The 22,950-nt window shown below is 36.3% G+C and overlaps 1 protein-coding gene across 1 annotated transcript; it reads left to right on the forward strand.

The window, feature by feature from the left end:
* The first annotated feature begins 1,232 nt into the window (after nucleotides 1-1,232).
* Nucleotides 1,233-16,827, forward strand: EREG (epiregulin). The gene is made up of 5 exons (XM_039844966.1): nucleotides 1,233-1,589; nucleotides 12,090-12,176; nucleotides 13,612-13,735; nucleotides 14,613-14,762; nucleotides 16,731-16,827. Exons 1-5 carry the CDS (start codon nucleotides 1,541-1,543, stop codon nucleotides 16,810-16,812), a joined length of 492 nt encoding a protein of 163 aa, XP_039700900.1. The 5' UTR covers nucleotides 1,233-1,540; the 3' UTR covers nucleotides 16,813-16,827.
* The last annotated feature ends 6,123 nt before the right edge of the window (nucleotides 16,828-22,950 follow it).

Raw genomic sequence — 22,950 nt, forward strand, 5'->3', positions numbered from 1 at the left:
ATTTGTTTCCAACATGGGGGTTCTGGATATTAAAGGATACCACTTGGGCTGAGTAAGAAAGGGATAAAAGAAAAGAAAAAGAAAAAGAAAACAATAAAAAATAGAAAAGTAGGAATTATCAACATCTATCAGATTTTATTTTCCATTCAAACATGTTTTCAGTACTGCTAAATTGACTCACTGTTCTTAGGCCCTATGGGAGAATACAGTAAGATAATTTAGGTACAGATCCAAGCATATGACTTACAAACAAGATAATGTAATTAACACAAAGTAGTTTTATTAGGTGTGAAGTACCTGATATAGAATTCTATGAGTCTCCGGTAAAATAAACAATACAGCTGTAAGGGATCAGAATAAAGAGGAATCTCTTGTAGGCTCAAGAAATCCAGGCCATTGAGGAGAACCATGAAAATGAGTAGTATTTCACCACCTCCAGTAAAAGGCAATCTTTCCTCCAAACTGTGACTCCATCAGCAAAGGCAGGAAAGTGGGGAAAAAAAAAACAAAAAACAACAAAAAACAACGGCATAGTGAGTGAGACAATTTGATAAACTAGTGAGAGCTGAGGTTTAAAAGACTGGGCTCACATTATGGCAGGCCTTGTGCAAAAGGCGATGGGAAGTCACTGAAAGATTTTTGTAAAGGAAAGTGACAGGATTAAGGCAAAATTTGGGGAAGTTAAATCAGAACAGGCTGGTAGATGGTAAATAGCACAGAAGAAAAAAATAATTTGGGACTTTCTTCATACTTACTGGATTTTGGAACCATAAACGCTGTTCCTGTGAAGCAGAGGCACTGAGAAAGCTGATGTAGACCTGAAAGGTACATTATGGCTGGCGGTGGTGGGTTTGAATGAAAGGAAGGCTCTTGAACCACTGACAAACTCTGTCTGGCTCCGACGCGCTTTCTCTCTCTTCACACACAATACACACACACACACACGCACACACACACGCACACTTCCAAAAGCATGTACTGGGAATGTCAGCGCTGGAGGGAAAACTGACTTTAACTCAGTTATGCCTGTCACCCAGAGCAACTAAAACCACCATCTGGCAGGTGATCCCACAAAGCAAACCAACCCAATTTGGTCCACGCTCCCCACCTGCACCCATAGGAGCTGGAGAGGAAGATGGAAAACTTTGGGGAGTAGTCCTTGGCGAACCAGAAAGGCATTTTTTCATTCCTCAACCTCAGGTGTTTAGACAGGGAAGATGACATTGGGACAGTCCTCCGGACACTCCTCCTGCCACTTCACCCGCGGGGCCTATTATGAAACTCTGGACACTTTGTACCTCACCCCGTTATTAAGTCCTTAGGCCCGAGGCTCCTTCCCAGACTTATAAAGGTCGCATCGCGGGACGGTTGAGCTCACTTGCCTGAGAAACCGGGTGTCAGAGGGACGTGCCTACGTGCGGCCCTCCAGGCTCTCCGCCGCGCTCCCGCCGCTCCCGCCGGGCACTTGCGCTCGTTCCCCGCAGCCGCCGCCCAGCCGCGGAGCCCGCTGCCTCCGCCGAAGCTCTCCGCTGGGAGGAGGATGGAGCCGCACCTCGCCCGCCAGGGTCCCGCCCTGCTGCTCTGCCTGGGTAAGCGTCTGCCCGCCGCCGAGAAGGCTAATGCGGCCCGCGTTTCATTTGTCATTTGACACTTAACACTGGAGTTTCTCACCAGGCTAAAGTGTACTCATTTAAAATGATGTCTCTTATATGCGACTTCGTTTTTCCCTCAGCGGGAGATGGAATGGAGTGAGGTCGAGGAGAGGGAAATTGGAGTTAAAAATGCTTTTCACTGATAAATTAACTATTGATTGGTATCCGTGTTATGCATGGATAGGTGTAATAAAAAGTTGAAAAGCTTTTGGATTTTCATTTGTAAATTTGCCATTCTAGGAATCCAAAGACATTTCTACTTGTGCTCTTTCTTGTTGGGGGAGGAGGGGAGCGGGGAGCGGGAAGAGAGTTGAGACCCGCGCTTAGGAGACCGTCTGGAAAGAAATGCTTTTCCTTCTGTCTTGCCCTCTGTTTTCTAAACTAAGCTTCTGGGGCTCTGGCGTCGGGGGAGCCAGCTTTGCTGGAGCTCCAGACGCGACGGAATTCAAACGGTGTTCCTGCGTACCTGGACCAGGAAGGACCTGGCCGGGTCCTCGCGCTCCTCGCTGCCTTTGGACGCTTACACCTGCCGCTTCTGGTTGCCCCAGCAGCCTGCGCAGAGAGAGACATGTCAGGCGCTTTTCACTGGCTGCTCATTGTACCTTATAGCCTGTAATCGCTGAGCGTACTTTAATGCCTGTCTTCCTATTTGACATGATATAGTGCTTGTGGAAAGGGGAGGGGAAAAAAATCCTTATGTAGCCTTCCTGGTTTTGGAAGAAAAAAAAATTGCTTCTCCCTAACTCCTTAAACTTCAAGTGGAATTTGGAGCTGTATGTGAAAATTTAAATAAGGAAATAAAACTTGCCAGTCTCACATTCTTTCTGTAGTAAGCAATGAGGCGAGTTCACCTAACTACCCACTTGTGCAGGATGTGACAGTTAAATTATCATTTCCACACGCCTAATCTCAGGGTTTGGGAGATCTATTGAAATTCATGCTATGCACAGTGGAACTGGTCCAAGTTCAAGAATGTAAATGGACACTAGACCTATGGTTTCTACCAAAACTGTGCTAAGAATGACTTCCTAGAAGATTCTGAGTAAATAATGTGGCTTTGCTATCTTTGTTTTGAAGTCTCTCTGAAAAGAATAAAATTAGAAAGGTCACAGTTTTCCCAGAGCTAGAAATTAACCTAGAGGTCAGAATGGCTGAGCTCTTTTTCCCCCCACCTGTAATGTTGCATCTGGACAATGCAAGTGTCTGTTCTGGGACACTCATTGAATACTCTAATTTGAGACAGCCGAGAGCCTATGAATAACCTGGTTACTACCCACGTAGTGTATGTCGTGTGTGTTTTTGTTGTCATGAAAGTGTTTAACTCCTTTATTGCATTACTTAATTATAGTTCACCTATTTCATCAGCTGCCAAGCCCATTTCCAAATGAGCTAGGTCAGTTTCTGTTTTCCCAGTTTGTTTAGATATTTCTCTGCCACTAAGAAAGTTCCTGTTTGAAGTTCTATATCATAATCTCTACACTCTTTGCAGGTATGCAAGTACAATAGTTTTATTCCCAAGCACACAGAAAATAGACAGGGCTACCTGCTATTTCTGAAATGCTTTTTTTCCCTCCAAACATAAGATTACCTAGAAATGCTTTTTTCCGAATGACTATCCTTCAAAAAAAGAATTTTATTATTGTCATTTTTGGAATTTGTATGTCTTTATGACTGGAAAATATATAGACATCCTCAGTGCCACCCTCTGCCTCCAACACATGCAGATTTTAATTGCTACACACAATCATTTGGTTACTTTTAAATTTTATAAATATTTGATACTGATGTTCTTACTTTATGTACTGGGAAACTATGACCAAAGTCTCGTAGAAAAGCAGGACTAAATTAAGAAAGTTCACACATGAATGTGCTAGTGTTTTTAGCTTACAGAACATAAGTAAAAGGGTTGAGATACCCCAAACTAGGTACATTTCTAAATAATCTACAATTTTAGAACTGAATTATCATTTCTAATCTTGTGATTGTTCCCAAGTAAAGAGGAGGAAGTTCTACCTTGAGTTCAGCAATTACTGTTTAGAGCCTCTGATCTAAAATCAAACATTCTCATTGATACCCAAATGGGCTTTTGAGCATGTTCCTGAATGACATCGTCAAGATAATTTATCCTTACTTCATTGCACAATGACAGAGATTGAGCAGAATAAATATTCTTTCTTGAAAATATGAGAAGCATGGATCGCAATGAGACATTGGCTCACTTCCGATCCTGTTGACCCTGAGAGTTTATGAGCTGCTGAGTGTTTTTTAGCACACCTGAGATGACACATCATAGGCAGAAAACATGATGACAGGCCCCTCCTGTCTGGATTTTGACCTAGGTACCCTAGTTGCCTTGCACTTCATCTTGCCATATGAACAACTTGGGTAATTGGTGTATGTGGTTCTGCACTGGGGTCCAAATCCCGAGTTGGGAAGGAAACTAACAGTTACCAAATGCCTACTGTGAGCCAACCACGTTGTATATTAGATGCTTTACACATATATCCTCACTCCTTAAAATAACTGTAAGAGGTATGTATGATTAGCCCAGTTTGACAAATGAAGAAACAAAGGCTCGAATACCTTACAAGGACTTGGAGAGAATGGCAAAATCATTCTGGAACATTGTGTAAGGAGTCAGAAGGTCTGAGGTTATCAGGAGCTTAGTAAAAATATCAGGTTCTACTAGAGAAGTTCCAGTGTAGTCTAAGGGCTGCCCCTGTGCTTAGAACCTCTTACAGGGACAGACCTATGTGGAAAAATGGTATCTTCATGTATCGCTCAAAATCAGGCACAGAAAAGATGTGACTGTTTTCTTAAGCTGTGTTACAATATGTTGAATTTTTGCTTAACCTACATTCAGCATTTTTAATTCACAGTTTCCAGGAAATGACTTTTATTATGAAGCAGTCATTGATGTCAGTTGACTGATGCTTTCATTTCTATATTTGCCTAGATATATATTAAGTAAAGCAATTAAAGAGAAGGATCCTTGTGTTCTTTTTATTTTCTGTATTTTTTATATTATCGTGAATTAAATATAGCATTGATAAGGGACTAAGTTGGAATCTATAGCACATTTCTATTAACAGTGAGAAAATACACATACTACCTTGGTCAAAAAAAAAGTATTGTACAATACTCACATAATCACTTTGAATGTCTTCTGTCCATTTTTGCCCAAGAATCTCCCATTTTCTGGTTAATAGTCACCCAGGAGGTGCAAATGTCATGTAAGAAATCCTCTTCAAAAAGACTATGAATTAAGGTGAGGTTTCCTCAGCTGTAAGTGTTAACACTGAATATAGAACTATGCAAATTGTCTAATTAATATGGCTGTAACTGCTGCTGGGAACATTTCTTTGAAAGACAATGGGGAGACACCCTAAAGCTGTAATAAGGAGATCTTCTGGGAGGAGCATTTTGATAGCCATCGCCTTGGCATGGCAATTCTGGAAGCTTTGAACTAATGAAGTAATGTGACAGACTCAATGTCCTCTGGTGATGCAGTTTACGTAAGACTGGATGTCTAGTTACAAGGTAAATAAAGGTTCAATGACATTCTAGGTTAAAGTAATGATTCAAGTAGCTAGGATACTATATGTAATACACAAGACAATTTGATAATTGTCCAGAAAAAAAGGTTAACCCTTAATGTCTTGGGACAAAAATCTTGAATGTTAAACGAGGCATGAAAGTGACTTAAAAATCCCCAGAATAAGGGGAAAAGCCTCTCTCTCTTATATATGTATTTATGATATGTATACATAATATCACATCTATACATATATATCATACATATGCATTTATGTGTGTCAAACTTTATAGTTTTGAATCAACAGACATAGTGTATAGAGCACAGGTTTCACACCCCAGTTCTTTTATTTCATACTTTCAGAAAGATTTATTCCCCTATGATCCTCAGTATTCTTATCTGTAAAATGGAGCTTAGAATAGCTATGTTTTCATGTTATTGTATATGGATTTCATAAATAAGATATTAGAAAATAATAACACTTTGAAAATTAGAGCTGTTGACATCATCATCAACAAGTACTTTCTTGCAAAATACCTCGTTTGATCCTTATTATAACAAATATTATTATTCCCATATCACAAATAAGGAAGTAAATTTAAAAAGAATGAGTTACCCAGCATGGAAAGCTCCATGTTTGAATAGGCTACACCCTCTACTGTGGATGCCCCCCACCTCATTCTTCACTTTTGGTAAAAGTTCTATTCATCCTTTAAGACTGAATAGAAGTGTCAAGCCTTCTGTGATAACTCCCTTCCCCTTTCTCCCAGCACTCAAAAATAATGTGCAGCCTGCCCCACCTCCCTTATACCTCTCCCATTTCTCTGGTTCTGCTCTTTTAACCTCGCACTGTCAGTGTGTATCTAGCCCTGTCTCTCTTTGCTGATGTCGTACTCATTTTTTATCATTCACATAGTGATAGACTAATATTAGACACTCGAATGTTTGTTGGATTGATGATTAGGTTGATACTTTAGAATTCTCACCACTGTGTTTTGATTTAACCAGCTATCTTTTGAAAATGTGCTTGCTTGAAAATATTTTGAGACTAGGCAATAGTTTTTGAAAATTCAATTTGTCATTTCTGATAAAGTCTAAAAATTATTCTTTCCTCCTTTTCCCATTTCTATCTTTTAATATAGACTGCATTCACTTATGGCGTGCCTAACAAAATACAAACATATTTTGAATTACACACACTGTGTGTGTGTGTGTGTGTGTGTGAGCGGTGGGGAGGAAGGGTGGGGGGAGATCGATATGACCAAATGATGGGTAGTCAGTAAAAGAAAGTCTTTTTTTAGACATGAAAGAACTTTAGAGTAATCTAATCTAAATTCTATCTCCCTTTCTTCTCTACCCCATTCTTAGGTCTCTGTTTTCAGAGTTAAGGAAACTCACTTGTCAGGAAATAAAATTAGTATCTGAACTAGAACTGAAGTATGAGAGACTTTGTACTTCATGGATCTAATGCAGGGTTTTTCAGTTTTGGCTCTATTTACATGATGAATTGGATAATTCTTTGCTGTGGGCCGTCCTATGCACTGCAAGTATGTTTAGCTCAACCCCTGGTCTGAACTCACTAGATGTCAGTAGCATTCTGCCCACTCTAATTGTAACAACAAAAATGTCTTCAGAACTTGCTAAATGTCCATGTTGACAAAACTACTCTGGGTTTAGAACCGCTAGCCTCTAATGTGTTTCCATTACCATAACACATCACCAATCATAATTCACAGTTGGAATAATCAGTGCTTGAGTTACCAAGGCAAATAAAATTAATATTAATGGTAAGTTGGATGCAAATATAAAACTAATTCTAGTGTGTTAAAAAAATCAACTTAGCAATTTTTGTTGCTGATTTTAGCACCATTTGCCCTGAATAACGATGACTCTTACTTATAATTGAATCACTCATATTTTCCTCTTCTATCATTGCTTTGCTGACCACTCCATGCCTCCTTTTATGATTCTGATCTCTTGGCTCCCATTACACTGACCTTCCTTTTTTCTCCAATTTCTATGGCCATTTCTATTCACTCCTCATCACCTGTGTCCCCAAATTCTGTTATTTTCTATTCCATACTATTTACTTTGAAACATTTGAATGACCCCTATGTCTTTAAAAGCGAAGAGAAGCAAGTTGGAAGGGAGTGAAGGGAAAAAAGGTTCTAAAAAGACCCTCCCAGATAATATTATCTTGAAGAAAAAAAATATTTCCAATAGAACATTTGAAATAATACTCTAGAAATGAATCTTTGGCTTTTAGGGGCTGCAAGTCTTATATTTAGAGCTCTTAGTAACAAAATTACAAACATTCTGATTAATATAAATTGTACCTTTTATATAAGAGTTGATATGCATTCTCCTGCATTATGAGCACACTTGCATTTTGAATAAGATATACATCTTTAAACCTAATTTTAGGGTAAAATCAACTATATCCCTGTATTTTGACTCACAGATTCTTGATTTGACTAGCTTTAAGTACAGTGCTGTTTGATGACTAAAATATATGAGCACTTGGAAGTGTGATTTAGAAATTAATATCAAAATTGAAAAGTATAAAGCTTATGAATTGAAAAACATGGCTTATTAAATCTTTTCTTGCCACTTGACAAGGAAGATCCTATAGCTATCTTTTAAAATTCAAAAGTAAAAGAAATAACTTACTTGTCACTTGTTATTATATCAACCTCTGGTTTCCACCTATTTTATCTCAAATAGCTATGGTTGATTTTTACATTTAGTTTTTAATAAAGCTTAGTTATAATGCTGACATTAAAAACTTCTAGAATGATAACTGGAAGAAGGCAAGGTTTTATATATAACTATATATTATTCTCTGAAAAGTAGGCTGTTATTAGAAAGTACTGACAGTAGTTCTTTTCAGTATCTGTGATAAAAAATTTACAGTTATTTTAACCAAGGTGAAGCAAGACTTTATCTAACAGTGGAATTTAATTTAAAACAAAAAGGCATCTGGAAATAGTGAAAGCATATTCACTCCTTGAAAGTATACAAGACCTAACAAGCCTACTATGTTACAGACAAATCCTAAAATTATAGACTGCCATGGAAGAGGTACGAAACTAACAGTCCATGAGTAGATTGGCATGTGACCACAGAAAAGTGTGAACAAAATGGATTTTGCTACCTGTTTGGGCTGAGAAAATACTATGATTCATTATGAGTTTGCTGTTTTGGTCTAAATATTACAAAAGTTTAAATTAGAAAAATTATTTTCATTCCTTTCATTCTGTAACCTATCTCATTTTATTTTGGGTCATTTTTATGTGCTTGATTGTTTTTCAGTAGAGGCATTTTATCCCTGAGAATTGCAGTTGATATTGCTGACTCGGCTTGGTCAGCCAGTTACCAAGTCCCTGCCTCCTTCTAGATGAGCCCCTTAGTGTGGCCATAAAACAAACAAACAAACAAACAAAAAACAACAACAAAAAAACGAGGTCAAAAGAAACCATGTGCAATAAGGACTTTTTGCACATTTGGCATGCCTCTTGACTATTGGGCAAGCATTCTTAGTGCCCCAGGGCCCACGACATTTAGTGCTACCCCCATTCAGGTAATGGTATTCAACTTCTCTTACGCATTGGGTCCCTAATATTGTATAAGGGTGTAGGCTCAGCCCTGACTCATAGGGTAGATGATTTGTATCCTGTGAGTCACCAATACCACTTCCTGCTGCCACATTTGAGATTTCACTGAAACACAGTCTTTGAAAGATGAAAGTAGAGAGATAAATAAGTGAGTTTCAGATTTCCAAAAACCAATTTAGAAATTTGACAGAAATGGCCTCTAAAGAGATTTTGATTTTCATAGCAGTATCGAAGTAGAAGTTCCAACTGCCAATTTTGAGTTTACGGATTATTTACCTCATTTCACTTTGAGCAGAATTCCTTGTACCTTAGCTACCAATGTAAAGCTTGCCACCAGACCTGTTTTCTGAAATAATGACACTATCCAAAATCTTTAGTATCATAGCAAGTTATTTCCTTAGCAGGAACCCATGGCCAAGGATCAAAAACTCAAATATAATATTTGTAGTCGAATCTTAGAGACATGTTTATGTTCAAAAACACTAAAATCATGAGAAACTGAAAGATTAAGGAAATATATGGATATGACTTTAGCATCTATTCCTTTCCCGCTTGACTTTAAAATAGTGAGTGGTGATTCTTAAGGGTCATAGGGCAGTAGATATCAGAATCTTCCATCGTGGATATTTTCAATCTTTCCATCACTCCTACTTACTCCTCTACCCCCCTGTTTTAAAGCAGTAGAGTTATGCAGATGAACACATGATTTAGAACCAATTTTGCCATCTTATAGGCTACACATATCCATGATGGAACTGCAGTCTAATCAGTTTCATTTGAGAGATGCATTTACAATTATTTATAATTTCATCTGTAAAATACCCGGATGCTGGATTAATGTAGTGAGTCTCACAGAAACCATCCTGAGCAATGAACTATGTCCGAGGGAGAGTCACAGGTTAGGAGAGCCCAGTTGTTGTGGAGGCACGCCCTGCACTGAATATTCTCTAATTCTCAAAGACAAATATTTCACCTCTGGCCTGACCAACTGAAACAAATTTTCTAACAGTGGAAAAACTAACAATGACTAAAAAACCTTAAAAAAAGAAAAGAAAAAAAAAAGGACTGAGAAACAAACCCCCCAGATGATTAGCTGGATTCTAAAATAGTTGCAGGTTGCAGTTGTAAGCAATAAGCAATTCCAAACAAGAAAAGCTAGTTTCTGATTTCTGCAAAAGATAAAAAAATAAGCTTCAGCTGTCAATTTACACAGACCTAGCTTGCCCCTTCTTAGAAGGAGAATTGATAATGTCTCCACCAAAGAGTTCCTCATTTTAAGTATGGAGCAATAGAAGTGTCAAGGATGTGAAAATGCACATCTAGAACTCCAGTTTGTGTTGAGTAAACTGTATGTTAAAGGGTTTAATTCTTCAGTCATGAAAGTACATGGTAGAAATACATTGAGAAATAGAACAAAATTGTCTTGGATGAGAATCTAGCTCATTCTCCATAAAAAGATATGTAGACAAAGTCATCTTTTTCTATCTCCATTCAACTGACAATGAAATCCTAACTTCAGCCGTTCTTTGTCATTTAAGAAAGATTTTGTTTTCCCTATAAGAGTAATCAAAGCAGCATTTGTATTGTAGGAGAAATACAGAGTGGAGAGGAGATAATTCCAAACCTCTAGAAAAGTATTTTCAAATCATCGGAAGATTATGAGATGATTTCAAGGCACATTTCTAACTCTTCCGTGGTCACTAGATAATTGGTCTTGGACAAGTTATTTAACTGCACTGATGTTGTATGGGGCTAATAACTACTTCACAGGATTATTATGTGTCAAGTTTGGAAATTGTTATGCTGATGCATAATTGAGTTTTTAGTACCGAAGAATGTACAATTTGCTTAACAGATATATGCCTCCTCTGACTGAGAAAAAATAAAATCCTTTATGACAGATAAATCATCTTTTAAAACACCAGAGATTTATAATCTTGTTACAGACCAGTAGAGGGCACCACCCATGTACACTGCTAACACCAGAAGCTAGATGTTGAGTATGCAGCATTTAGGAGAGTCTCTGGTATGTTAGGCATTTTAGAAAATATCATTTCATTTAATTCTCCCCAAAACTCTATAAGGGAAGGAAAATAAATCACACAGTTCAAGTTTTCTTCCCTTTCTACTGTACTTTGTTGCCTTCCTTTGAGGTTAAATATTCTGCTTCAATTACATTTACCCTCCTTTGTTCTGTGTGATATCCATTAAACTCTAGTATTATTGTCCATTTCCAAATTCTGTAATGTGGCCCATTAACAGAATGCTATGCACCCTTAGGAAAGTTACTTAAACTCTTTATGTTTCAGTTTTCTCATATGTCTAATGGCAACTATAATACCTTCCCCAAAGAATCCCTGAGAAGATTAAATGAGATAACACGGTTACGGTGGATAGAACCATGCCTGCATGTTAGCTGCTGCCAATATTACTACTACCACTACCATTCTTATTTATATAACAATTACTCATAGAGACTAACTAGAAAGAGTGGTTGAAGTACAAATACGTGACTCTTAAACAGAAGAGGCTAAACTCTTTTTAATAAATATCCATGCAATTAAAAACATTCTTCTTATGCTTTCTATGCAATTCAGAAACTACTTGAGTCATTCTGGTGCCTGTTTTGCAACATTTATCTTTTCAGTGGAGACACATGATGAAACACCTTGTTCAAACTCTTCCTGGGCTGACAGAAACTGCATTCTAGGCTCCGTGTGGTTCATTTAGCATGTGTGGTTTTTCTCATATTAAATAAGATGTATTCTGACTTAGATTACATTTACAATGCAAAGAGTAACTTAGGCACTTAAATTATACAAGTATATCTTAAGCTGAGAGTCTTGTTTAGTTGTCATCATAAATAGAACCTGATTTTTATTTGAAACCTTCTCTTGTGATAGATTCTACATTGGAGCATTGCTCTGAACACATCCTGGAGTAAAACAGGTGGAAACCTTTAACTTTCTAATTGTTAAGCTTCTTAAAAAAATCAAACTTCAGAATCAGGTCTTGAAAAATTTTCTGCAAAATGTTTAAAGCAGGTTAAATCTGTCGCTAACTATGAATGCAATGCCAAGGCTTTTACCCTTGGACCGAAGAGCTGGATGTTCACCTATTTTCAATTTTATGCTTGTTTCCATGACTTATTTTTTTTTTTTATGGCTTCGTTGGATCAAATACTTGAAATAATTAAAACAACTAAAAATATCTGCAGTTATACGGAAATCTGATTAAGGCTTCTTTCCTTGAAGCATTAATTACGTATTTGATTTTCTCCATAAATAGGTTTCCATCTTCTCCAAGCAGTTCTCAGTGCAACTGTGATTCCTTCATGTATCCCAGGAGAATCTGAAGATAACTGCACAGCTTTAGGTAAGACTAGCATTGTCAGTGTTGCATAAAAGGATTATACATTTTTAATAGAAATGTAAACACAAAGACTATCCATACATGATGGAAAAAAGGGACGGGCTAGCTACCGTGTTAATGAAAGAATTTTTAATCCCCACTATGAACTCGTGATCCGGAAAACTTATATAAAGAAACACTTAGTGGGGAAGGACTGGGCATCTGGCTACATGGAGAGATTTGATCTTAAAGACACAGGGAATAAGAAAATCAGATTCCTATGGCCATTTCCCAGAGCTTTGCTGTGAACCATTGTTAGAGGATGGATCCCAGGCAAAACAGGAAAATGTAACCTTTGTACACAGTAGATAATCAATGTATTTTTGTTGTTATTTTCATAAGAGAAACAAATGAAATCCTTTTTTTTTTCTAGTCACAGCATTCATTCAGAAACATTTATGCCAAACATGGTGCTTAGGTATAGGAATACAAAGATAAATAATGCACAGTCTTTTTTTCTCAAAAATTCCAGATGACCGTAGATGTGATTCAAGAGAGATCTGCTTTATATTTAGTCAAAGGTTATTGCGCCACTCGGTCAAGGGTTATCCTGAGCTACTGAGCAGTGTTATGCTGAGGAACCAGGATATTTTCGACATCTTCACCTTTTCTTTTAACTTCTTTCATCACTGGGCACTCTGGAGGTTTGGTCTGCCTTCCTCTTCCGTTTTTTGGTTATTTGAACAAGAGTATTGCAATCAAGATGCAATTTATTATTTCATAAGTATTCACATATTAGTAACTAAAACATTCTAAATTGAATTTTACATATACATTGCAACACTACTGCTAACAAGGTTCCTATTTTCATTGTTGTATTCACCTAACTGGCATTTATAACTCAGGATTTGTCTAATGCATGCTCAGGTCTCAGTGTTAGAGATGTTGGAAGTCTTTGATTTCTTTGATGGTAACCTAAAAAATTTGGGAATGCACATGAACACAAGGTTTGCTGGCTTAAAAGCCACTATAGAGCTAAGCACTCTTTAATTAATTTATAAATTTAGCTTACAATTCCATTTGGAATAATGAATTTCAGAATATTTTGAGATTCTGAAAAAAAATTAGACGAACTTTGGGTAGTTGAATAACTATGGAGGATAATGATTTTTGTGTATGTTTCTTAAACTTACCTTTTTCTTAAACATTGCCCTTTGAGTAGTAAATCCTCAGTTTGTCTGATTTAGTTTGGACATTCTTCTTTGGGGGTCAGGTGCTGATTTATTGTCCAGGGAGTAGGACAACTAGAGAGACTTCTTATTCCTGAAAGTTCTCTTCAACTGACAGACACCTGACCTGCTTTGTTACGGTAGATTGGTGTTTATTATTATGAAGGGATGATTGATTAATGCTTCAAAGAAGGCAACAGAATATGTTCAATTTTCCATTTCCTTCACAGTTCAGACAGAAAACAACCCACGTGTGGCTCCAATGTTGATAACAAAGTGTAGCTCTGACCATAATGGCTACTGTTTGCATGGACAGTGCATCTACCTGGTGGGCATGAGTAAAAATTACTGCAGGTAATATCTCTGAAACAACAAACAAACAAACAAACACGAGCTTTTTAAAACTTACATTTCTTTTTCTATTTCTCACTTTTGATGTTACTCTATTTCCACGGGCACAGTTTATATGTACTACAGTGGTCCCCAACCTTTTTGGCACCAGGGACTGGTGCTCCTATGAGAATCTCATGCCTGATGATCTGAGATGGAGCTGAGGCAGTGATGCTAGTGCTGAGGAGCAGCTGCAGATGCAGATGAAGCTTCGCTCTCTGGCCTGCCACTCACCTCCTGCTGTGTGGCCCGATTCTTAACAGGCCACAGACTAGTACCAGTCCACAGCCCGGGGCTTGGAGAGCCCTGTACTATGAGCATGCAATTTGTATATACTATTAAAAACTTTAATAAATCCATTTTTTAAATTAGGGAATAGTAGTTATTAAATTATACAGATACTTAAGGGGTACAGATTGAGGAGGGCTTCAGATGCCTCCATCTCATACTTGCCACAAAAGCAGCTAAACTTTTAATCTTTTCACTGGACCTATATATCAGCCACTGTCTTAGGAACTGATTCTACCGATAGAGACAAATAGCACCTCAAACCTACAAAACTTACGAAACACTATTCTAGATTGGCAGTCACCTGGTAGCTGAACCAGACTCATTTTTATACCACGATTCAGTTTAAAAGCTATGTAGAGCTCTTTTTATCGACATTGGCCCAGTTCTAAGTTAGTCTTTGAATTCGCAAACTTTTGGAAAACCATGTTGATTTCTTGAGATTAGTCATTAATTCTAATTCTAATTATTTCTCAATTATTAGTTCTTAAACTAATTCATAAGCACAATTTCTTTTTAAAGTAATTGATCTTTCTCTTGCATTTTCCTTCAGGTGTGAAGTGGGTTATGCTGGAGTCCGATGTGAGCACTTCTTTTTGACTGTCCAACAGCCCTTGAGCGAAGAATATGTGGCTTTGTCTGTGATTCTTATTGTCTTGTTTCTTCTCACAGTTGCTGGTTTCATTTACTATTTCTGCAGATGGTAAGCCAGTGTTTTTTTTACATTCTGCTTTTATAAATTACTTTTATACAATACAGACTTACAAACTGGGTGAAACTATGGACAAAGTATTATTTAAAGAGATAAGATAGACTTTGCATTGATGATAACTGTAAAGAAGTTTTAGCTGTAGAACATCTAACCGAATTTGATTCAATTATTAACTCTGTTACTTATTACCTATGTGACCTTATACAAGTCAAACTTGGAGTTCTTTCCTCCATAAAATAGATAGAAATCCTTACTTTACATTAATTACAGAACTATTTTCAGTATGGAATATGATAATACATGTGAAAGTAAACCATAAGTAAACCATAAGCCATGATACCAGTTATACTTAACCATTTGTATTTAGTTTATTAGGTATTTCATAAAACGCAGCCTTGTAAATTAATAACATGAGAGACTTAGTATCTTAAAATTTAAGGCAGACTAGTAGAAACGAGTTTCCAGACAATAATAAAAGCTTATTTTTAAAAAATAGTTCGTCAGTCCCCTAAAACAGCCACACTCCATCCTCATGTATAATACTATACTATTAGGGTTAGGACTATACATGGGAATAGTGTGAATTAGTTAATAACAGCTGCCTTTAAAATACCTGTATGAAATGCTTCTTATTTTAGAACTGATACAAATTGTTCAGCGTAGATTTGAATGCATTTTATTTTACCTTATTTTTTATTATTATACTTTTTTTAGCTGAAAGTAGTGTACTTCTACATTTCAAGGTCTGAAAGTGTGCTACTTTTATAAAATTAAATTTATTTTGTCCATGTTTGAGTCTAAGTATTCGTCAAACAATGCCTTCCTAATTAGTTATGATCCCAGAACTGAACATGATTAAATCTGAAATACATGTGAAAGGTCTGACTACAATTGTTTTCTTTATAAAGGTAGAGAAAATGAGACCTAGAGAGGTAAATTGACATGCTCCTACTCATACAGTTGACAAGTGGCAGAACTAAATCTAAACAAAGGCTTTTTAATTTTATTCTTCCATTAAGCATAGACGTTATGCAGTTTCCTCAAGACTACATGCCTCATTCCAAAATGGGTAGAAAATGAACTCAAAATATAAGGAAGATGGCTTAAATGAATGAATGAATGAATGAATGAATGAAAATTCCAAATCACGCTAGATTTATGAATCCTAGCTGGGAAAACGTGGCCAGGCTATGTAACCTACTTGTACTTCACTTTCTTCTTCTGTAAGATGAAGATGATAACGGTAATGTGAGGACAAAATAAATAATCAGTGTATAGCACTTAGAGCATTGTCAGTCACCTACTTAGTGCCTGATAAATACTAGTGGTGATAGCATTATATCAATGTGGTAGGCAGAATGTAATAATGTAGTATGATAATCAAAATACTAGTTCCTTAGTAGGTTGGCAGGTAGGAAGAAAGGGAGGAAGGAAGGAGGGAAGGAAGGAAGGAAAAGAAAGGAATGGGGGATAGGGAAAGAAAGAGAGGGAGGGAGGAAGAAAGGAAAGAAGAAAGAAAGAAGGAAAGGGAGGGAAATAAAGATAGAGAGCTAGGGCTAGAGAGAGAGAAGGAGGGACACAGAGAGAGAAAGAGAGAAGGAGGGTGGGAGGGGACGGGAAGAGAAGGGAAGGGAAGAAAGAGAACAAACAAACAAACAAAGCTGAAATGTGGTCACATGCTCGCTTAGAATTTTACAATTTTCATGATCATGTTAAAGCCTCTGAGAAGTCCTTTAACTCTGTTTCATCATTTCCTTCCCAAATTGTTTGACCACAGAACACTCTCCTCTCTCTCTCTATTTTCTCCCTTGTCCAACCTAAACCTATTCACCTTTGTCATTTTGGAAACACTATGCTGATGCACCTTTTGAGTCCATGTATCTGTTCCTTTTGTTAATATACTACGTTCTTATTACTGTTAACTACAGTGCTAACAGTTTCATTTCTGAATATTTCTAGGTACAAAAATAAAAAAAGTAAAGAATCAAAGAAGGAATATGAAAGGGTGACCTCAGAGGATCTGGCGTTGCCACAAGTCTGAATGGTGACATCAAGCTTATGGGCCGCGATGCACAGCATGCCTGTTTATGTTAATATTCTTATTTTATTAATAATATTTATGTTGGGTCATGTTAAGTCGACAATAGTATATTTTTAATATACTTGGGAAAGTTTTTATTTTTGTTTTATTTTTGACAGACTATTTGTATAATGTACACAAACTGTTTAATATAGAAAGAAAACTGATATTTTTGTAAGAAATTACTTCCTAAGTAATTTCCTGTGCTAAATGCTTTGTTGGAAGCTTCAAAGCTTACTTGCCTATTATACAATGCCCAGTACCCAGTACCCAGTTCATTGCTCAGTAAATATCAGCAAATGACAGATTTCTGTAAGCCTAAATACATAGTCAAATCAATTTAATATTTTTTACTCTTCGAATTAATGATAATTGGTTTAACTATATCATTGTTTGATGTATGAGTTGGCACCACTGTGTCATGTATTAAAACAGTGATACAATGGGAATTGGGAGAAGTAAATATAGATCACGTACTAAATACTACACATTTGAAACAAACTAAAATGGGAGAAGTATGCTCCCTCTAGGCCTAACCTCAGCTGTAACTCTGTTTCTCTGCTTGGGGAGGAAGTGGACGATTCTTTATTCCACCCACAACTCCTATGGATAGTAGTGATCCATCTAACAGATTCTCCTTAAGTAAAATGAATCGAGAACTTAATTTTATGCCATCTTTTATGCACATAGTAGATATTTGATACCTTCACAATGTTCCTTTTTTTGTACAACATTTATATGAAGTGACCGTTGCTCATGAGACAATAAAAAAAATTACACATTTAAAGCAAAAATGTGTGCTTCTTTTAAAGAGTATTTTAGTAAGGACTTTGCTGAAGAAATTTTAAGATTAAATCTTCAATCTTATACTTAAAATAATGATTAGTTCAATTTGATACTAAAATAATGATACTAATCATTATTTTAAGTATAAGACAATAGTTCTATATATTGTCTAAAGACAGAAATATATTTAATTTTTCATACGAGTGTTTTAATTTAAAATAATTCAGTAAGTAGTTTCTTCTAGGATTTAAAATTATATATTTAAACTTATATCCTGACATAAGAAGTAGGGAAAAAAATAAAAATAAGTCATAGCATATTTTTCCAAATAAACAAATTCATTTGAAAGCTTTTAAAATTTAGAGATTTAACCACACTTTCCCATGGAGACTGAGGTGAAACCAGGGCCCTGCTTTCTCTCTTTCATTTTATTTTATTTTTGTTACGTAAATTAACCCATTTATTATAGGCTAGCAATATTTCAAACTGTGGTGCTTCTACTGGTCTTTCAATTCTGATGGCAGACTTTACTGTGACAGCAGAAGTGGCGTTGTAGGTCCAGGCACCACAAGCTACTATTTTCATGCAGGAACCACAGTGCCAGATCCCCATAGCTCTTCTCTTCATCTTGGTTTTGCCACAAAAGGAGCAAGTGTACTTGGAGTGCTGGCTGATTTCAATTTTCTTCACCATTTTCCTGAGGGGGGCGCCATAATGGGTCCCGTATTTATCATCGATACCGACCTTCTTGGTACGTTTAGCCATGTTGCAACCAACTAGGTCGGAACTCATAGAGGTGTCTTTTATTTTTTGAAAGAGACTAACTTTTCTCCTGTGCTCGGAGCCTCTGGTCTCAGTGAGTTAATAAAGGTACTTGGCAACTGTATAAGGTTCCACAACTGCCACTACCTCTGGATCTCACGGGAGGCTGCCTCGCTGAATGCTAAACTTTTTGGTAGAATCTCTCAGGATTACACACCAGGTCAGGGAGGGGCTACTATTTTTCCACCTTTCTTCTTAACAATATACTAGAGCAACAAAGAGAAAATAAGCGATGGCTGACCTCCGAAGTGCCAGGTGCCAGGATTTGCCTTCATATGTATCTCTGCATTATATATCCTGGAGCATTCACACGACTCTTATCCAAAGTCCTGGATCTGGTCTCCTACTATGAGGAAAACAAATATATATATATATAAACGTATATTCATATACAAACACATGTACACATGAGCTCAATCGATCATAGAATTATAGTCATTTGGTGGTTTATCAACAATATATGTTTGAATTGCTGCTCAATATTTTCAGTTTTTTTCCTACTCACTCATATGGGAGAAGAGAAAGTAACAACTTTTATAAACCATGTTCTGAAGTACATTTTAATATTTTAATTAAAGAATAATTTTATCAAAGATGTGTTATTTAAATTAGATCATGTTAAATGTGAGATGATGTATTTTTCTCTTTGCTTTTTTTTCAAGTTTGAAGAGCCATTTTACTATACAGTTTATATTAAAGATTCTAGGGAACATAAAGTTGTATTTCATGTAGCTTAAAGTAATTTATTTGATAATAAATTTTAGCAGAGTCCTGAATTGTACCAATTTGTGTTCCATATCAGTTTTGATAATTGTGTACCTTAAGATATTGAAAGAGAATATAGTTACTTTACAAGTAACTTTAATATTTTATTTTTGTTGGGAACTAGGAAAATAACACAAATGAAAAATAAAAATGCATCAAGTCTTGCATAAAAAACTTCACTGATAGAGTCTCTTTCTTTCTTTCCATGATGCGTGAAGGGGCTTAAAAGCAGTGATAGGACTATAATGCATTTAGATATAAAGATGTGTGCCCTTAGTTTGGGACAGCATTACATAGCTTTATCTCATTTTATGGCCTACCATAGTAAAGAATTTTTTTTTGATATATAAGAAGCCACATTAATTCTAGGTGTCAGTATTCGAAGAGTATTTAAAAAGTATTTTAAAAATAATAGATACCCTACTGAGAAGTAATTTTTGAAAGAACACATCAACCAGAAGTGGGTCTCATGATTCCCACAGCTTCTGCTAATCAAGACACTTGGCTTTCCCTGGCTTTCAGAGCAGGAAACCATTGGTCCATCTGAACCTTCATGCTTCAACAACCCACTTTATTCATTTATTAGCTCCTTGGACCATTTCATTAGCCTGTAGATAGGGCCAAAAACTGGTATCATCCTCCGGGAGGTGCTAAATGACTCATTTTCAGGTGAGTTCAGAGAGGATTATTACCCTAAACTTTTTATAACAATAACAAATTTGGTTATTTTGAAGAATTGGTTATTATGCAGAAGGAAGAAAATTCCATAAAACTAGAGTTAGAATATCATGATTTTCAAAAGGGGGAAATTATAGGCACTGAATTTAACTTTGATCGATTCTCGATCATATTTTACCCCCAAATGGTCACAAAAAATTATAAAATATAAGTGTTGTTCATTAGGTTCCAATACGGATTTATTAAGAAGGAGACATAAGACATGGATCTCTTAAATATCCTATCCCATCACCAGCTAATGGTAACCACCCATTATATGAAACCAAACACAGAAACTTCACTTAGTCTTATCTGAATATCAGAAATATTTGGGAAAAGTCTTCCAAAAATTTCATATGAACTTGAAGTGCAAAGTGCTTATTAAGAAAATAAGCACAGCCGAGGCTCATTTAATGCAGGTGTTTTGAATAAATCTATTATATGCTTGAATATATGAAGGCCAAGTGACAGATTGATAGAAAACTTTGGATAAGGGCTCTGATAACACTCACTCGGGATATACAAAATATACATTAAAAATGCAATTAGGAATGGTGACTTTTCCTATCACTCTATCAGAAGGGAGCGATGATTACCTATTTCCAATTCTTCTGGGGATTAATATCAAGGAAATATATGTCAAGTTCTGGCCCCCAACTTTCGATTAAGGGTAATTCACATTCTGGGGGAAAAAAAAATAAAAATCAATACTTTACGAATTAGTCAACCTATATTTATTGAAAAGTTTTTTTAAAATATCTATTAATATTCAAGGGGTTGGGGGTATACAAAATAAGCGTAAAATTACTGTAGTTTTTAAGAAACTTAGAAGAGAAATTTGAAGTTATGGGGAAATTTAAAGAGCAATCCAAGGCTTTAGTAGTTAGGGTTCTTTGATTTTTATGGAACAGAAAACAATTCTGGCTTAAGGAGAAATTTGTAGGAAGGATAACGGGATAGAGAGAATTAAAGTAAAAGCCAAAGAACGAGAGAAGTTTTAGTGATTTAGTTAGTAGTGTGCTGCTTCTAGAAGGTGAACTCACATCATTTTTAGTTCTTGGGTGTTTGTGGTCTGGAGAGAGAACATCTGATTGCCTTGCTGGGATCATAGGCTCACCTCTTGGCTAGGAGGTCAGAACATTTTAGTTGAGAAGCCACCAAATTTGTATCTAATTAGAGAAAATTGTCCCCCAAAGGAAAACCAGAGTGCTATTACCAGAAGAAGAATAGATGAATTCAGAACAAACAGAAGTCTACAATATACACCAAATAGTATCATATTGAACAATTTATAGAAAGGTGACATCAAAGAGGAAGCTTTTATTGGGGAAGTGGGAGTTCAACTGGACCTTGGAAAATTGACAAGATTTTAATAAGCAAAGGAAGAACAGTAAGACATTTCAAACGTAAGAAACAGCAGCAAAAACACTAGAAAAATTATAGCATGTTTAGGCATGTCACAGAGACCATTCTGACAGTAACATAGAATCTCTATTTGGGAATAATTAGGAATTTAGTTTGAAAGACCTTCAGAGCCATACTAAGATAAACTTTACATCAGTAAGTAATTGGGAATCATTTAAAGCTCTTGATCAAGGGAGCAACACCATTAAACAGAATAGTGGCAAACAAAATAATGACTTTCCTGCTCCCCCATCTTCCAAAGATGTCTATCTCCTAATCTCCGGAATCTGTGAATATGTTATCATACATGGAAAAATGCACATTACAGATGTGATTAAAGTTACAGACCTTGAGGTGGGGAAATGATCCTGGCTTAGCCAGGTGGGCCCAGTCTAATCACATGATTCCTTAAAAGCAGAGTTCTGTTCCCAGAAGTGGTCAGAGAGCTGTCCCACAGTTGGACAGAGAAGGACCTGACCCACAGTTGCTGATTTTGAAGACAAAGGAAGGGGGCCACAAACCAAGAAACATGGATGGTCTATAGAAGTTCAATCTCAAGGAGACAGATTCTCCTCTAGAGTGTTCAGAAAAAAACTGTCATCCTGCTACATTGATACACCTTGATATTTACCTAGGATTCACATCTCAATTTTAGCCCAGAGAAGTCTGTGTTGGACTTCTGATCTATGGGACTGTAAGATAATAAATTCTATTGTTTTAAGACACTTAATTTGTAGTAATTTGCTATCGCAGTAATAGAAATCAAATATAATTGGTGTTTTAAGAAGATTGAAATGAAATCATTTGAGAAGACTGATTGAGAGAAAGAGGCTGGTAGCAAAGAGACCAGTTAATGTAGTGTTGTAATGACCTAGATGTAAACTGAAGAAAATTTAGATCAAGATTATGTCCAAGAGAATAAAAAGCTGGAGAAATATTTTAAACACTTCACAGAGGGAGAACCAAAAGTGCTTAATGATTAAATATGATAAATGAGAGAAAATGAAGTCAGAAAGAATTAAGTTTGGGAAAAAAGGAAATTAATCATGTTTAAATATGTTGAATCCAAGATAACGGAAGGGTATTTATGTAGAAATAGCATATTCGAAGTGTTGATAATACCTCAAAATTATATATATATATTGTTTTACATATGTGTGTGTGTGTGTGTGTGTGTGTGTGTGTGCTTTCATTTCTATTAACTCCTCGATTAAATGCACTCTCTGAGATGGAAGGTAGAGATTAATAATTATTACAGGAGAATATAGTCTCTTGTGGTTTGCTCTGAGTCACAAAGCAAGTAAAGTAACTGAACTTATGCACAATTCCCTGAATCTCAGGCCAAATTTCCACCAACTTAGACCTGCCTCTCAGTGTGGAGCTTGGCTTTACGGTCCGAGCTAAAGATGTAATGGTGGGAAGTTCCATTCCAGAGACTATAGCCAATGCCACAGAAACATTTCAAGTTAAACACTTCAAGGAGTGAAGGTAGAGGAGAAATGCCAAGGAAATCAACGATTGATTCCGAGGAAATGCCTTCACCTAAGGAATTGGTAAAAAAAAAAAAAAAAAAAAAAAAAAAAAAAAAAAAAAAAAAAAAAAAAA

The sequence above is a fragment of the Pteropus medius genome, unplaced genomic scaffold (assembly GCF_902729225.1).
Source record: "Pteropus medius unplaced genomic scaffold, Ma_sr-lr_union100, whole genome shotgun sequence".
NCBI lineage: Eukaryota > Metazoa > Chordata > Mammalia > Chiroptera > Pteropodidae > Pteropus > Pteropus medius.